The 15,675-nt window shown below is 44.9% G+C and overlaps 1 protein-coding gene across 1 annotated transcript in view; it reads left to right on the top strand.

The window, feature by feature from the left end:
• RGCC (regulator of cell cycle) overlaps positions 1-15,675 on the top strand; it is a 30,526-nt gene that overhangs the window by 354 nt on the left and 14,497 nt on the right. The window contains exon 2 of the mRNA XM_039523566.1: positions 314-523. Coding sequence (XP_039379500.1) covers positions 314-523 — 210 coding nt within the window. The remainder of the gene's footprint in view (positions 1-313; positions 524-15,675) is intronic.

The raw sequence follows: 15,675 nt of genomic DNA, 5'->3' as shown, positions 1-15,675 counted from the left end.
GCACGGTGCAAACCCCCTCTACTGCCGGGAGCAGAGGCGGCCGGGACCCGACCCCGGCCCGGCGAGCGACTGAGGCTCGGCTGCTCCCGGCTCCCTCCGTTTCCCCAGTTTGTCCCGCTCTCTGCCGGGACATGGGGGGGACCGGTCTCTCTGCGGGGAGAAATGGGGGGTGGCGCTGGGGAGGGGGTGGCCGGTCTCTCTGAGGGGACGTCGGGGTATCGCTAAGGTGGTGGCTCGGTCTCACTCTTGTGCTCCAACCCTGCTGCTCTCAGAGGGTCGGGGGGATTTTAAGGGTGTCCGTGTTTCTCGTTAGGCTCCGGTGACGGTCCGGCCCCGGGCCCTGCGGCGCTGCGGGCGGATGCCGGGGAGCTGGCGGAGGTGCTGGGCGAGTTCGATGCCGTGATCGAAGATTTCTCCTCGCCCGTCAGCAAGCGCCACTTTCAGTACGAGGAGCACCTGGCGCGGATGAAGCGGCGGAGCAGCGCTAGTGTCAGCGACTGCAGCTGCATGAGCGACTCAGAGAGTGAGACACCCCCGCCCTTGCTCTGCCTTCCCCAGCCCTCCCGCACGCTTCCCCTTCCCCAGCCCTCCTGCGCAGCGGGCAAGGGCAGCTGGCCTCCCGTTAGCGTCTCCTGCGCCACATCTGCATGCAGTTCAGTGTTGCTTTGGCTAGCAAACCAGTTGTTTCTACAGCTTCCTGGGGGAGGAGCTTTCAGAGCTGACAGGTAAAAATAGCTTTGACTTCTAGACACTTGACAGCTCTCCCCACCCATCAGAAACCAAAACACTGCTTGGCTTTTTTCTTCTTCTTCTGTCCTTGTATTGTGGTGTCTGGAACGTAATTCTTTTCAGCAGCATTTGGGGAGAGATTGTACCAGTTTCTATGATCTAAACTAAATGTACATTTCTTAAGAAACAGGTGTCTTATTGGTACGTAAGGCAGAGATTATCTAGCACTATTTATACTGTTTACTTTTGTCCCCTGCTTGCCAAAAATTAAAACTATTATGCATTTAATTTTGCTCTCTTCTCCAAGCATTCCCGCACCTTACTCTTTGTTCCTTCCATCAAACAGCTTGTTGAAGGTGACCTGCAGACCATGTTTTTAAATTAGATTTGGGTCCTTTTTTGCCCTCCTTTTATGATACATAAACAAATCTGGAAAGATTTATGTTTTTAAAATAATGTTATTATTATTTTTTCCCTCACAAATATCAAGAATGTCAAGTCTGGTCTTCTCTGGTTTTGTCTTCTTGGAAGTCGCAGACATTTCTTGTTAATCCTCACACCTTAACTTAGGGGTGGGCAAACGTTTTGGACTAAGGGCCACATCTGGGTAGGAAAATAGTATGCAGGGTTGGGGTGTGGGAGGGGGTGCGGTGTGCAGGAAGGGGCTCAGGGCAAGGGATTGGGGCAGAGGAGGGGTGCGGGGTGTATGAGAGGGCTCAGGGAAGGGGGTTGGTGCAGGAGGGGTACAGACTTTGGGAAGGGGCTCCTTGGGGTGCAAGAGAGATGCAGGGTGCGGCAGGGGGCTCAGGGCAGGGGGTTGGGGTGCACGGGTGCAGGGAGCTTAGAGCAGAGGGTTGGGGTACAGGAGAGGTATGGGGTGTATGAGGGGGCTCAGGGCAAGGGGTTGGGGTGCACAGGGGTGCAGCAGGGGGCTCAGGGTAGGGGGTTGGGGTGCAGGAGGGGTGTGGGGTGTACAAGGGGCTCAGGGCAAGGAGTTGGGGTGCAAGGTGCAGGCAGGGGGCTTAGGGCAGGGAGTTGAGGGGGTGGGGTGCAGGAGGGGTTCGAGCTCCGGCCCGGTGCTGCTTACCTAAAGTGACTCCGGGGTGGCAGTGGCGCGCACTGGGGCCAGGGTAGGCTCCCTGCATGCCTGCCCTGGCCCACACCGCTCCAGGAAGCGCTGTGGCCCCTGAGGGAGGTGGGGCAGAGGGCTCTGCATGCACTGCCCTTGCCATACCTCCAGGTACCTCCCCCGAAGCTCCCATTGGCTGCAGTTCCCTGTTCCCAACCAACGGAAGCTGCGGAGGTCAGGGCAATGCATGGAGCCTTGTGGCCCCCCTACACCCACCAGGGGGCCGAAGGGACATGGTGCCAACAGCGCCGCAGACTGGATCCGGCCCGCGGGCCATAGTTTGCCCACCCTTGTCTGCATCTTTATGATTGATCAGTTAAGGCAAGGATAAAAGCCCATTTTTTTTCCTTTGTGGTTTCCCTTAATGTTGATGATTGCTGGGGAGAATCTTGGTATGCTGTACAAAAGTGAAAAGTCAAAGAGAAACACAATGGTACTTGGGGTGGATATGGTCAGAGGCTGGAAAATAAGCTGTCAGAGAAGAAAGAGTTCTCAGCTGGCTGGTAGAAGACTATAGAGGCACTCCATTTTTTTAGAAGCCAAAGACAACCCTAGTCCATTCTAACAGGAAGACTACTGATGACTTCATCCTGTAGTTAACTAAATATTTACTAAACAAGAATGTTGTATTAAAGGTATTTTCACGAGAGGTTTATAGAAATACCGGAAACCACTTCCTCCTCTCCCTTCAGTGAATGGTGCTGTTTTCTGGTTTTGGAGGTTGCCGTTTTAAAGATAATTTAAATCACTAGTTCCAGTTTGAGTGCACAGTGCAGAAAGAGTGCTAATTGTACAAAAGAGTATTAAATTAATACAGATAGCATACAGACAACATACAAGCAAAGGATATGGAATCAGGAATATCCAAAATCAAGGTAACTGAGCAATAAAGTTTAGCATATGTTTGTTAGTGTTATGATTTTTTTTTAAATTATATATCTTGGTTGTTCTTGTTTGTCAAGGAGAGTATACCAAAATTAATAGTAATTAGGAGGACTGAAAGAACCTGCTTTCCCATTAAAAAGCCATGGAATCAATGTTTAAGTTGTCATAAGTAAGTTTAAAACCCCCACACACAAGCAGACCCTATTTTTTTTAATTGCTAACTTCCTCTCCTCAAAAATATTCCATAGAATTTGCCTTATAAAAACTTATACTTTCTGATTTCCAGTGATTTATAGTAATGAAACTGTTTCTTTCACTAAAATGGTAAATTGTGACCAGATACTTAAGTAATATTAACAACAAAGAGGAAGGAACACAAGCCAAAATAGGGAAAGAATGGGTTAAAGTCTATTTAGACAAGTCAGATGTATTGATGTTGGCAGAACCTGATGAAATGAATCCTACGGTACTTGAGGAACTAGCTAAAACAATCTTGGAACTGTTAGTGATTCTTTTTAAGAAAACATGGAGCATGGGTGAGGTCCCAAGAGAACTGGAGAAGGGCAAACATAGTACCTGTCTTTAAAAAGGCCAGGGGTGGGCAGGGGGGAAACAGTCAGCCTAATGTCAACACCTGGAAAGATACTAGAACAAATGATTAAACAACCAATTTGTAAGCACCTAGAGGATAATAGGTTATAACAGGGGTTCACAAACTTTTGTATTGGTGACCCCTTCCACATAGCAAGCCTCTGAGTGTGATCCTCTCCTTTATATATTTAACACCATAATAAATGCTGGAGGCAACATGGGGTTTGGGGTGGAGGCTGACAGCTTCTGACCTCCCATGTAAGATCCTCATGACACTCTAAGGGGTCCCAACCCCCAGTTTGAGATCCCCTGGGTTAACGTAATAGCCAACATTAATTTGTCAAGAGGAAATCATGCCAAACCAACCTAATTTCCTTTTTTGACAGGGTTCCTGGTCTTGTGGGTGGGGGGAAGCTGTAAATGTTACATATCTTGATTTTTAGTAAGGCTTTTGACACAGTCTCACAAGCAAACTAGGGAAATGCGATCTGGGTGAAATTACTATAAGGTGGGTTCAAAACTATCTGAAAGACTGTATTTGGAGTAGTCAATCAATGGTTTGCTGTCAAAGCAGAGGGTATATCTAGTGGAGTTTTGCAGGGTCTATTACTACTCAATATTGTCATTAATGTCAGATAATGAGTGGAGAGTATGCTTATAAAATTTGTGATAACACCAAGCTGGGAGGGGTTGGAAGTACTTTGGAGGACAGGAGTAGAATTCAAAATGACTTTGACAAGAATCATAGAATCATAGAATTCAAGATCAGAAGGGACCATTATGATCATCTAGTCTGACCTCCTGCAAGATGCAGGCCACATAAGCCGATCCACCCAATCCTTAGCAAGCGACCCCTGCCCCATGCTTCGGAGGAAGGCGAAAAACCTCCAGGGCCATTGCCAATCTTCCCTGGAGGAAAATTCCTTCCCGACCCCAAATATGGCGGTCAGCTGAACCCCGAGCATGCGGGCAAGACTCTCCAGCCAAACCCTCTGGAAAAGGTTATATCATACCATTGACCCATTGTACTATTTACCAGTGTGGCACTTAATTGACCTATTGACTAAGCCCGTTATCCTATCATACCATCCCCTCCATAAACTTATCTAGCTTAATCTTAAAGTCATGGAGGTCCTTCGCCCCCACTGTTTCCCTCGGTAGGCTGTTCCAGTATTGCACTCCCCTGATGGTTAGAAACCTTCGTCTAATTTCAAGCCTGAATTTCCTGACTGACAGTTTATATCCGTTCGTCCTCGTGTCCACATTAGCACTGAGCTGAAATAATTCTTCTCCTTCCCTGGTATTTATCACTCTGATATATTTAAAGAGTGTAATCATATCTCCTCTTATCCTTCTTTTGGTTAAGGAAAACAAACCGAGCTCCTCAAGTCTCCTTTCATACGAAAGGCCTTCCATTCCTCGGATCATTCTAGTGGCCCTTCTTTGTACCTGTTCTAGTTTGAATTCATCCTTCTTAAACATGGGAGACCAAAACTGCACACAATACTCCAAATGAGGTCTCACCAACGCTTATATAATGGGACTAGCACCTCCTTATCCCTACTAGAAATACCTCGCCTAATGCAACCCAAGACCGCATTAGCTTTTAACGGCCACATCACATTGCCTACTCATAGTCATCCTGCGATCAACCAGGACTCCTAGGTCCTACTCCTCCTCCGTTACTTCCAATTGGTGCGTCCCAGCTTATAACTAAAGTTCTTGTTAGACATCCCTAAATGCATAACCTTACACTTCTCACTATTGAATTTCATCCTGTTACTAATACTCCAGTTTACAAGGTCATCTAAATCTCCCTGGAGAATATCCCGATCCTCTTCCGAATTGACAATACCCCCCAACTTGGTGTCATCCGCAAACTTTATCAGCCCACTCCTAATCTCGGTTCCCAGGTCAGCAATAAATAGATTGAATAAAATCGACCCAAAACCGAGCCTTGAGGAACTCCACTGGTAACCCTCCAACCGGACAGTTCCACCTTCAATACTACCCTCTGCAGTCTCCCCTTTAACCAGCTCCTTATCCACCTCTGGATTTTCATTTCGATCCCCATCTTTTCCAATTTAACCAGTAATTCTTCATGCGGTACCGTATCAAACGCCTTACTGAAATCCAGATATATTAGATCCACCGCATTTCCCTTGTCTAAAAATTCTGTTACTTTCTCAAAGAAGGAGATCAAGTTGGTTTGGCACGATCTACCTTTCGTAAATCCATGCTGTAATCTATCCCAGTTGCCATCGGCCTCATGCTCGAACCACTCTCTCTTTTAAGATTTTTTCCATGACTTTGCATACTACAGATGTTAGACTAACAGGCCTATAGTTCCCGGGTCACTTTTTTCCCTTCTTGAATATAGGAACTACATTAGCTAATCTCCAGTCAGTCGGTACAATCCCGAATTTAGGGATTTATTAAAGATTATCGCTAACGGGCTAGCAATATCCTCGCCAATTCCCTTAATATTCTAGGATGAAGAATATCCGCCCCCGATTTACTTCCGTTAAGCTGTTCAAGTTTGGCTTCTACCTCAGATACCGTAATGTCTACCCCCATATCTTTATTCCCATCGGTCCTCTATCACTATTCCTTAGCCCTTCATTAGCCTCATTAAAGACCTAGGCAAAGTATTCGTCAGATATTGTGCCATTCCAAGATTATCCTAATCTCCACTCCGCTTAAAGTTTTAAGCGGCCCCACTTCTTCTTTCTTGGTTTTCTTCCTATTTATATGGCTAAAAACCGTTTGCTATTGGTTTTAATCCTTCGCTAGGTCCATTTCCACTCGTCGCTTTGCCTTTCTCACAGCTTCCTGCACCTCTGACCTCAATAAGGTAGGTTTCCTGCTGATCCCTCCATTTTCCACTCCTGGTACGCTTTCTGTTTTCTTAATGACCCTCTAAGACGTTTGCTCATCCAGCTCGGTCTAAAACTGCTACCTACGAGCCGTTTCCCCTTCTCGGATACATGCCTCTGACAACTCCTGCAACTTCAACCTGAAGTAACCCCAGGCGTCATCTGCCCTTAGATCCCTAAATATGTTAGCCCAGTCCACTTCCTAACTAATCGCCTTAATTTAGTAAAATTAGCCCTTTGAAATCATACACCCTAGTCTCAGATGCACTATTGATTATCCTCCCATTTATTTGGAAACGAATTAGCTCATGATCACTCAGCCAAGGTTGTCCCCACAACAATGTCCTCAACAAGGTCCTCGTTACTCACCAAAATCAAATCTAAAATGGCATCCCCCCTCGTCGGTTCAGCAACCACTTGATGAAGGAATTCATTAGCTATCACGTCTAGGAAAAGCTGAGCCCTATTATTATTACTAGCATTTGTTTCCCAATCTATATCCGGGAGGTTAAAGTCCCCCATGATCAAGCAGTTCCTATTAGTGTTTACCTCCTTAAAAACATTAAAGAGCTCTCTATCCATCTCTAAGCTAGATCCTGGCGGTCTATAGCACACCCCAATCACTATCCCGGGTGAGGCTCTGGTAGTTTTCTTCCCCAATGTGACCATTGCCCAAACAGACTCCGTATTGTCCATTGCAGTGCTAGTTATCTCATTACATTTCACCTCATTATTGATATACAGTGCTACTCCCCCACCTTTACCTTTGCATCGGTCTTTCCTAAACAGCACATACCCTTCCATACCTGTACTCCAGTCATGGCTACCGTTCCACCATGTTTCTGTTATTCCTACGATATCCGGTTTCAATTCCCGGACCAGGAGCTCCAGTTCCTCCATTTTGTTACCTAAGCTTCTCGCATTGGTGAACAAACATCCTAATTTTTCCTGTTGGGCTCCTCTCACTCTTTTCACCCAACTCGGTAGGGACACAGTACTTCCAGTATGACTTGTAGATCTAGTATCCGTCCCCCCCCTCTTCCTTACACGTAACCGCCCCCCTCTGGCTATATCAAGTTGCAGAATTGGTCTGAAATCCACAAGATGAAATTCAATAAAGAGAAGTGCCAAGTATTACACTTAAGTAGAAAAAAATCAAATGCAGAACTACAAAATGGGGAATAACTGGCTAGGTAGCAGTACTGAAGAAAAGGGCTTATAGCAGACACAAAGTGAATATGAGTCAACAATGTGATGCAGTTGCAAAAATGGCTAATATCATAGAATCATAGAATTCAAGATCAGAAGGGACCATTATGATCATCTAGTCTGACCTCCTGCTAGATGCAGGCCACATAAGCCGATCCACCCACTCCTTTAGCAAGCGACCCCTGCCCCATGCTTCGAGGAAGGCGAAACCTCCAGGGCCACTGCCAATCTTCCCTGGAGGAAAATTCTTCCCGACCCCAAATATGGCGGTCAGCTGAACCCCGAGCATGCGGGCAAGACTCTCCAGCCATACCCTCTGGAAAAAGGTTATATCATATCATTGACCCATTGTACTATTTACCAGTGTGGCACTTAATTGACCTATTGACTAAGCCCGTTATCCTATCATACCATCTCCTCCATAAACTTATCTAGCTTAATCTTAAAGTCATGGAGGTCCTTCGCCCCCACTGTTTCCCTCGGTAGGCTGTTCCAATATCATTCTGGGGTGTATTAACGAGAGTGGTGTATGTAAGATGTGAGCTAATTGTCCTGTCCTGCTTGATACTCGTGAGGGCTCTGCTGGAGTACTGTGTCCAGTTCTGGAAACCACACTTCAAGAAAGACATGAATGAATTTAAGAGTCCAGAAGAACACAACAAAAATAATAAAAGGTTTAGAAAACTTGACCTGCGAGGAAAGGTTAAAAAAACTGGACATGTTTAGTATTGAGAAAAGAAGACTGAGGGACCTGCTAAGTCTTCAAATACATTAAAGGCTGTTATAAAGAGGATGATGATCAATTGTTCTCCATGTCCACTGAAGATAGGACAAGAAGTAATGGGCTTAATCTTCAGAAAAAGTGATTTAGGTTAGATAGGAAAAAACTTTCTAATGATAAGGGTAGTTAAGCTTGCCAGGGAGATTGTGGAATCCCCATTTTGAAGGTTTTTAAGAACAGGTTAGAACAGGGATTGGTAACCTTTGGCACACGGCCTGCCAGGGCCGGGCCGGTTTGTTTACCTGCTGCGTCTACAAGTTCAGCTGATCATGGCTCCCACTGGCCGCAGTTCGCCGCTCCAGGCCAACTGGGGCTGCGGGAAGTGGCATGGGCCAAGGGATGTGCTGTCTGCTGCTTCCTGCAGACCCCATTGGCCTGGAGCGGCGAACCGCAGCCAATGAGAGCCACAATCAGCCGAACCTGCGGATGCGGCAGGTAAACAAACTGGCCCGGCCCGCCAGGGTGCTTACCCTGGTGGGCCGCATGCCAAAGGTTGCCAATCCCTGCTCTAATCCATTTAAAAAAAAATAATTCTCCACCATTTTCAGATTTATTGTAAGCCTGCAGTCAGGTACGTCAGTTTACTTAGAGACCTGTCTATACTGGTATGTTCTGCCTGGATTCTTTTTTCTTGACTCTCTGATCTAGTTCTCGTAAAAATACCCAGCAAATCTTGTTTCTCTTTCTGAAGACATCATTTAATATAGTAAATCCCTCTCCAAACCTCCCTGTACCATTTTGATGAAATTGGAGATGAATGGCAGTTTTTAATAAAGAGGGTCTTTCATACCAGAGAGAGGCTCAAATATCAGATGTAAACATAAATCCAGTTACATTCCCCTTGTCTTTCATAACTCCTCTTACTACGTGTGTTAATTTCCAAGCTATTTCTATTCAAACATAGACTTCTTCCCTCAGCCCAGCTTTTCTTCTAACTTGATCTTAGTGAAGTTGAGGTTGTAGTGACCTCACTATTCCCGTGGCAACACTTACGTTAAACGTAGCTGGGCTGTGTGGGGACAAATTCTTAAAACACAAATATGCAACAACAGCAAAAGAAATGCTGACAGTGTTTTTTCTGAACTGCTTTTGCTGAAAAATGTAATTCGTATAAACTCTCTCCATCTTCATAAATCTGTCAATTCCACAGCCATTACTCTGTGTATAAGAGCTACAGGATCATGTTTTTATGGCGTGATCCTACAAGTCCTTGTTATGGGCCATTGTACAACGAATAAGGTTAAGATTTTGTCTGTTATTTTTAGTAAAAGTCCCAGACAGGTTGCGGGCAATAAACAAAAATTCACAGAAGCCTGTGACCTGTCTGGGACTTTTACTAAAAATAATGGGGGGGAGGGGGCGCCTATAGTGGCTGATAGCTGTGAGGACCCCACCATGGCTGACTGCTGCGGAGCTCATAGCTCTGGAGTCCCTGCCAACTGCTAAGAGCTGCGGGGCCCCTGCTGCCCACAGCGGCTGACAGCTCCAGCCCAATGCCTGGGGCTGAAGCAGAAAATGTCAGAGGTCTCTGAAAGTCACAAAATCCATGACCTCTGTGACAAAATCTTATCCTTATTCATGAACCACAGTTGGCTTACACCAAGATATAACCAAAAGGGCCACTGATTTTTGTGTACTTCAGTTTTGGGGTGCCCAACCTGAGACATCTTGGGCTGATTGTCAAAGGTGCTGAGCCACTCTGACAGCTGTTAATGGGAACTGCAAGTAGTCAGCATGCACAGGCTGGGTATACCAAATCTGAGCTTCTCAAAATCAGTGGCACTTCTCAAAAATTGTGAGTCTATTAGTAAGTGTTTGCCAGGGTCAGGTTCAAAGATGGAAAGACACACAACATAGTTACAGCAAATTTTGCACTATTGATCTACTTTAACATTCAATGTAACTGGCAACAAATGCCCTCCTCTGAAAACTACTGTTTTGTAGTAGGGTGTGTAAATCCATTCCTCTTTCTAGAGCAGGGGTCGGCACTCTGGCGGGCCAGGCCAGTTTGTTTACCTGCCGCATTGGCAGGTTCGGCCGATTGTGGCTCTCCCTGGCCACGGTTCACCATCCCAGGCCAATGGAGGTGGCAGGAAGCCACGGCCAGCACATCTCTCGGCCCATAGGTTGCCTACCCCTGGTTTAGAATGTCTGCATGTGGAGCAGAAGGCTGATAGAGTAAACAATGCAGTGAAGCGTGAGCATGTTTATATCCAAAGTAAATCGTGCTCTCTCTGTTTGTGACAGCACTGTTTCTTCCAAGACTTATTAACATTCATTTTTAACTGCAGCATTAGAACTATTAAGTATTTGACTTCATTTTTAAAAAAATCAAGGACTTCTAGAGCAGTTAATGTTGAGTAGGGGCTAGCTGTGCAATCTGTGAGTAAAAGCTCTGAGCCTTTGAACTGCATAATAATAAATACATGATTTAAAGAGGCTTTAAAATGAAGCTTTAAAATTTCCCCTGTGAAAACGTTAGGGATGAGATTTAAAAAAATGTTCAGTGTTGGTAAAAAGTCCCCTTGATTTCAATGGGAGCAATGCTAGGCCAACACTAAGCACTTTTGAAAATCTTACCCTAAGTTGCCTCTTCTAGAATACTATGATGAATATTATTTTTATAAAATATTTGAATACATCATTGCCTGTTTTAAAAGGGAAGGTCTGAAGATTTTCTTTTTCAGCTAATTACTATCCAGAAAGTCTCAATTGTTTATCTCATGGGAATATTGTATATTTACATGGCCTTGCAGTGGGTTTTATGCTTTGAGGTTTAACTGTGTTCTGGGACAGCAAAGGCCAGTGAGAACCTTGAATTATTTCACCAAAGTACAACCCACCCATACTCCAAACCCTTCATTTTGCAGCTATTTCTTCATCCTATTCTAAGTATATCAACTGAACGGACTGACTTGGGTTCAGCTGGCAGTTTTATAAAATGGCAAAGGCTTTTACTGGGTTACTTCTTAAGATAGTCACTCAGGGATCATAATTTAACAAACACTGATTTGCCAGAGGAATAAAACTAGAAAGCCATAATAATAATTAGTGATAAGACGGACGTCACAGCTAGGAGTGTGTGGCATGGGTAGGAGCAGCCATGTGATAGAACTTTGACATCAGCCTCTAGCTCAGGGATCGGCAACCTTTGGCACGCGGCTCGCCAAGGTAAGCCCCCTGGTGGGCTGGGCTGGTTTGTTTACCTGTCACGTCCACAGGTTCGGCCAATCGTGGCTTCCACTGGCCACGTGCCAAAGTGGGTATCAGGGTGTATTGGGAGTGCCGTTTCTAGGGTGGTGGTGGTGGTGGTGAGGATTTTAAGGCTTACACCTTTTCTGGAGTGTGTCTTTTGAACGATGCACAACATACACAAATTGCCCTGGACAGGATGTTTAGGGGAGGGCAAAGATTGAAGCTTCATTTTCACAGCCATTTCTCTATCCTACATCCAGACTAAACAAAGGCTGATATTTCATAATATAAAAATAATACATAACAAATGGGAAGTCGATTGTAATAAATATAAATCAGAAGCTTAGAATTGTAGAAAGTTTATAAGAGATGCAGAGCGACACAAGGAGAAATCTATGGCCTGCAGAGTGAAGGACCATAAGAATGAGTTTAAGTATATTAGGGACAAAAAAAATCCTAACTATGGTATTGGTCCATCACTAGATGGAAATGGTAGAATCATCAATAATAACGCAGAAAAGGCTGAAGTGGTCAATACATTTTTCTGTTCTGTATTTGGGGGAAAAACAGATGATTGATTATGATGACGCTCTTTCCATTCCCTAGTACAGGGATTGGCAACCTTTGGCACGCGGCCTGGGCCAGTTTGTTTACCTGCCGCGTCTGCAGGTTTGGCCGATCGCAGGTCCCAATGGCCGCGGTTCGCTGCTCCAGACTAGTGGGGGAAGTGGGAAGCCGTGGCCAGCACATCCCTCAGCCTGCACCGCTTCCTGCAGACCCCATTGGCCTGGAGCGGTGAAGCATGGCAGGTGGGAGCCGTGATCGGCCGAACCTGCGGACGCGGCAGGTAAACAAACTGGCCCAGCCCGCCAGGGTGCTTACCCTCGCGAGCCGCATGCCAAAGGTTGCCAATCCCTGCCCTAGTATCTCAGGAGGATGTTAAATGGCAGCTACTAAAATTAGATATTTTTAAATCAGAAGATCCAGGTAACTTATTTGAACAAGAGTTTTAAAGGAGCTGCCCGATGAGCGGGCTGGACTTTACTGTTGATTTTCAATAAGTCTTAGAACACTGGGGAAGTTGCACAAAGTTGGAAGAAAGCTAGTGTGCCAACATTTAGATAGGGTAAATGGGATGACGCAGGTCAATTATAGGCCTGTCAGTCTGACATCAGTCCTAGGCAACAGAATGGAGTGGTTGAATGGGACTCAATTAATAAAGAATTAAAGGAGGGTAATGTAATTAATGCCAATCAACATGGGTTTATTGAAAATAGATCTTGTCAAACTAACTTGATATCTTTTTTTCATTGAGATTACAGGTTTGGTTGATAACGGTAGTAGTGTTGATGTAATATACCCAGACGTCTATACGGCATTTGACTTGATACACCTGACATTTTGATTAAAAACCTATAATTGTGTAAAATTAACATGGCACACATTAAATGGATTAAAAACTGGCTAACTAATGGGTCTCAAAATGTAATTGTGGACAGGGAATCATTATCAAGCAGTGCATTTCCAGCAGGCTGCTCTATGGATCGGTTCTTGGCCCTAGGCTATTTAGCATTTTTATCATTGACATGGAAGAAAACATAAAATCATCACTGATAAAGTTTGCAAAAATTGGAGGTGTCATAAATAAGGAAAAGGACAGGTCACGGTTGCAGAGATATCTGGTAAACTGGGTGCAAACAAACAACATGTGTTTTAATTTGATCAAATATAAATGTATACATCTAGGAACATAGAATGTAGGTCATATTTAAGGAATGGGGGACTCTATCCTAAGGAGTAGGGATTCTGTAAAAGATTTGGAGGTTATCGTGGATAATCAGCTGAACATGAGCTCTCAGTGTGATGCTGTGGGCAGAAGGGCTAATGCGATCCTTGGATACTGTAGCGGGGTGTACTAGACCTTTTAAGAATAAAGGGGTCCAGAAGGCCCCATTCCAGGTCTTGGAATGAACAGACCAGAATATAGCATGGTCGTGGAAGAGAGGAAGCTGTCTTGGGGATTTATGAGTTGGATCCTGGGTGGGGGGTGGAGGGCAGTGGGCAGAAACCCCAGGACACTGTTCCTTTAAGGGCCCAGGATCAGGAGCCCTGTTGTGTAGGGTGGAGCAGGGCTCCCCTCTCTTCCAGCCAGTCAAAAGGAGCTCTGTGGAGGAGGGCAGTATATAGACTGTCTTCTTCCTCAGAACAGGGGAGACACTGACAGGAGAAGGAAGCCAAACCAAATGGGCTTAGCTCCAGTGAAAAAGTGCTAGGACTTGTGGCTTTAGGTGGAGCAGACTGACAGAGGAAGAGCTCTGGGTGTGGCAGCAGAACCAGAGCTAAGTATGAACTGTTGAATTACATAAGAATGGCCATACAGGGTCAGACCAATGGTCCATCTAGCCCAGTATCCTGTCTTCCAACAGTGTCTGATGCCAGATGCTTCAGGGGGATGAACTGAAGATCCATCTCATCATTCAGTCTCAGCCTCTGGCAGTCAGAGGCTAAGGGACATCTAGAGCATGGGGTTGCGTCCCTGACCACCTTGGTTAATACCCATTGATGGATCTATCCTCCGTGAACTTATCTAATTATATTTTGAACCCAGTTATACTTTTGGCCTTCATAACATCCCTGCCAATGAATTCCACAGGTTTGGGTGACCCTTGGTTCTTGTGTTATGTGAAGGGGTAAATAACACTTTCTTACTCATTTTTCCACATTATTCATTCTTTTATAGATCTCTATCATATCCCGCCCTTAGCTGCCTCTTTTCCAAGCTGAACAGTCCCCGTCTTTTTAATCTCTCTTCATTTGAAAACTGTTCCATATCCTTAATCATTTTTGTGACCCTTCTCTGTACCTTTTCTAATTCCAATGTATCTTTTTTGAGATGGGGTGACCAGACCTGCATGCATTCAAGTTGTGGGCTTACCATGGATTTATATAGTATGATATTTTCTGTCGTATTATCTATCCCTTTCCTAATGATTCCTAACATTGTTTGCTTTGCGACTGCCAGTGCACATTGAGCAGATATTTTCAGAGAATTATCTTCAATGACTCCAAGATCTCTTTCTTGAGTGGTAACTGCTAAGTTAGACCCCAGCATTTTGTATATATAGTTGGGATTGTTTTCCAATGTTTTTTACTTTGCTTTCATCAACATTGAATTTCATCTGCCATTTTATTGCCCAATCACCCAGTTTTGTGAGACCCCTTTAACTCTTCACAATTTGTTTTGGACTTAACTATTTTGAGTGGTTTTGTACCATCTGCAAATTTTGCCACCTCACTGTTTATTCCTTTTACCAGATCATTTATGAATATAATATATTGAACAGCATTGGTCCCAGTACAGATTTTTGAGGGATTCTGCTACTTACCTCTCTCCACTGAAAACTGACCATTTATTCCTCTCCCTTGTTTCCTATCTTTTAACCAGTTACTGATCCATGAGAGGACCTTCCCTCTTATCCAATGACAGCTTACTTTGCTTAAGAGCCTGTGGTGAGGGACCTTGTCAAATGCTTTCTGAAAGTCTAAATATACTATATCAACTGGATCACTCTTGTTGACCCCCTTAAAGAATTCTAGTAGAATTCTGAGTATGAACTTGATATTGGGGAGTCATTGAGGAGTGTTTGGATTATTTTGTGATTAAGGACTCTGAAGACTGTGTGAACTCTATTTGATGTTAAACAAGCCCCAGTTAGGGGTGCTGCGAGCCACAACAGAAACTGTGTGAAATGCTTAAGGGGCCTGCAAGAGGAGGCTAACAAGGCCAGGATGCCTGCAAAGTGACTGTGACAGATCTCTGGGTACCCAGGACTGTGGGTCACCTTGTTAGCCCCTGTCCTCAGCATGAGGGAGTAGTAACAGGGTATCAGCTTCTAACAGCACCAGCCTTTCAGCCACTCAAGCACTCTCCATTGGGCTATGCTAATCATGTCTATGCCTTGTGGGTTAACAAGAGCTTTCTGTAGATAACTTACATGATACCCCTTATGGATAAATACTCTGCAAGTAGTGAGTTTGTCAGGTGTGAGACAAAAGTTGTTTACCAAGAACAGGGGACCCTTTGCCAAGGGGTCTCTGTGTCACAGTGACCAGTGACTGTAAGTGGCTATTCCGCTATAGATACATAAACAGGGGAATCCCAAGTAGGAGTAGAGAGGTTATTTTACCTCTGTATTTGGCACTGGTGTGACTGCTGCTGGAATACCACATCCAGTTCAGGTGTCTACAATTCAAGGAGGGTGTTGAAAAATAGGAGAAGG

This window comes from Mauremys reevesii, linkage group 1, assembly GCF_016161935.1.
Source record: "Mauremys reevesii isolate NIE-2019 linkage group 1, ASM1616193v1, whole genome shotgun sequence".
In the NCBI taxonomy this organism is placed as follows: domain Eukaryota; kingdom Metazoa; phylum Chordata; order Testudines; family Geoemydidae; genus Mauremys; species Mauremys reevesii.
This window is presented reverse-complemented; position numbering and strand designations above follow the sequence as displayed.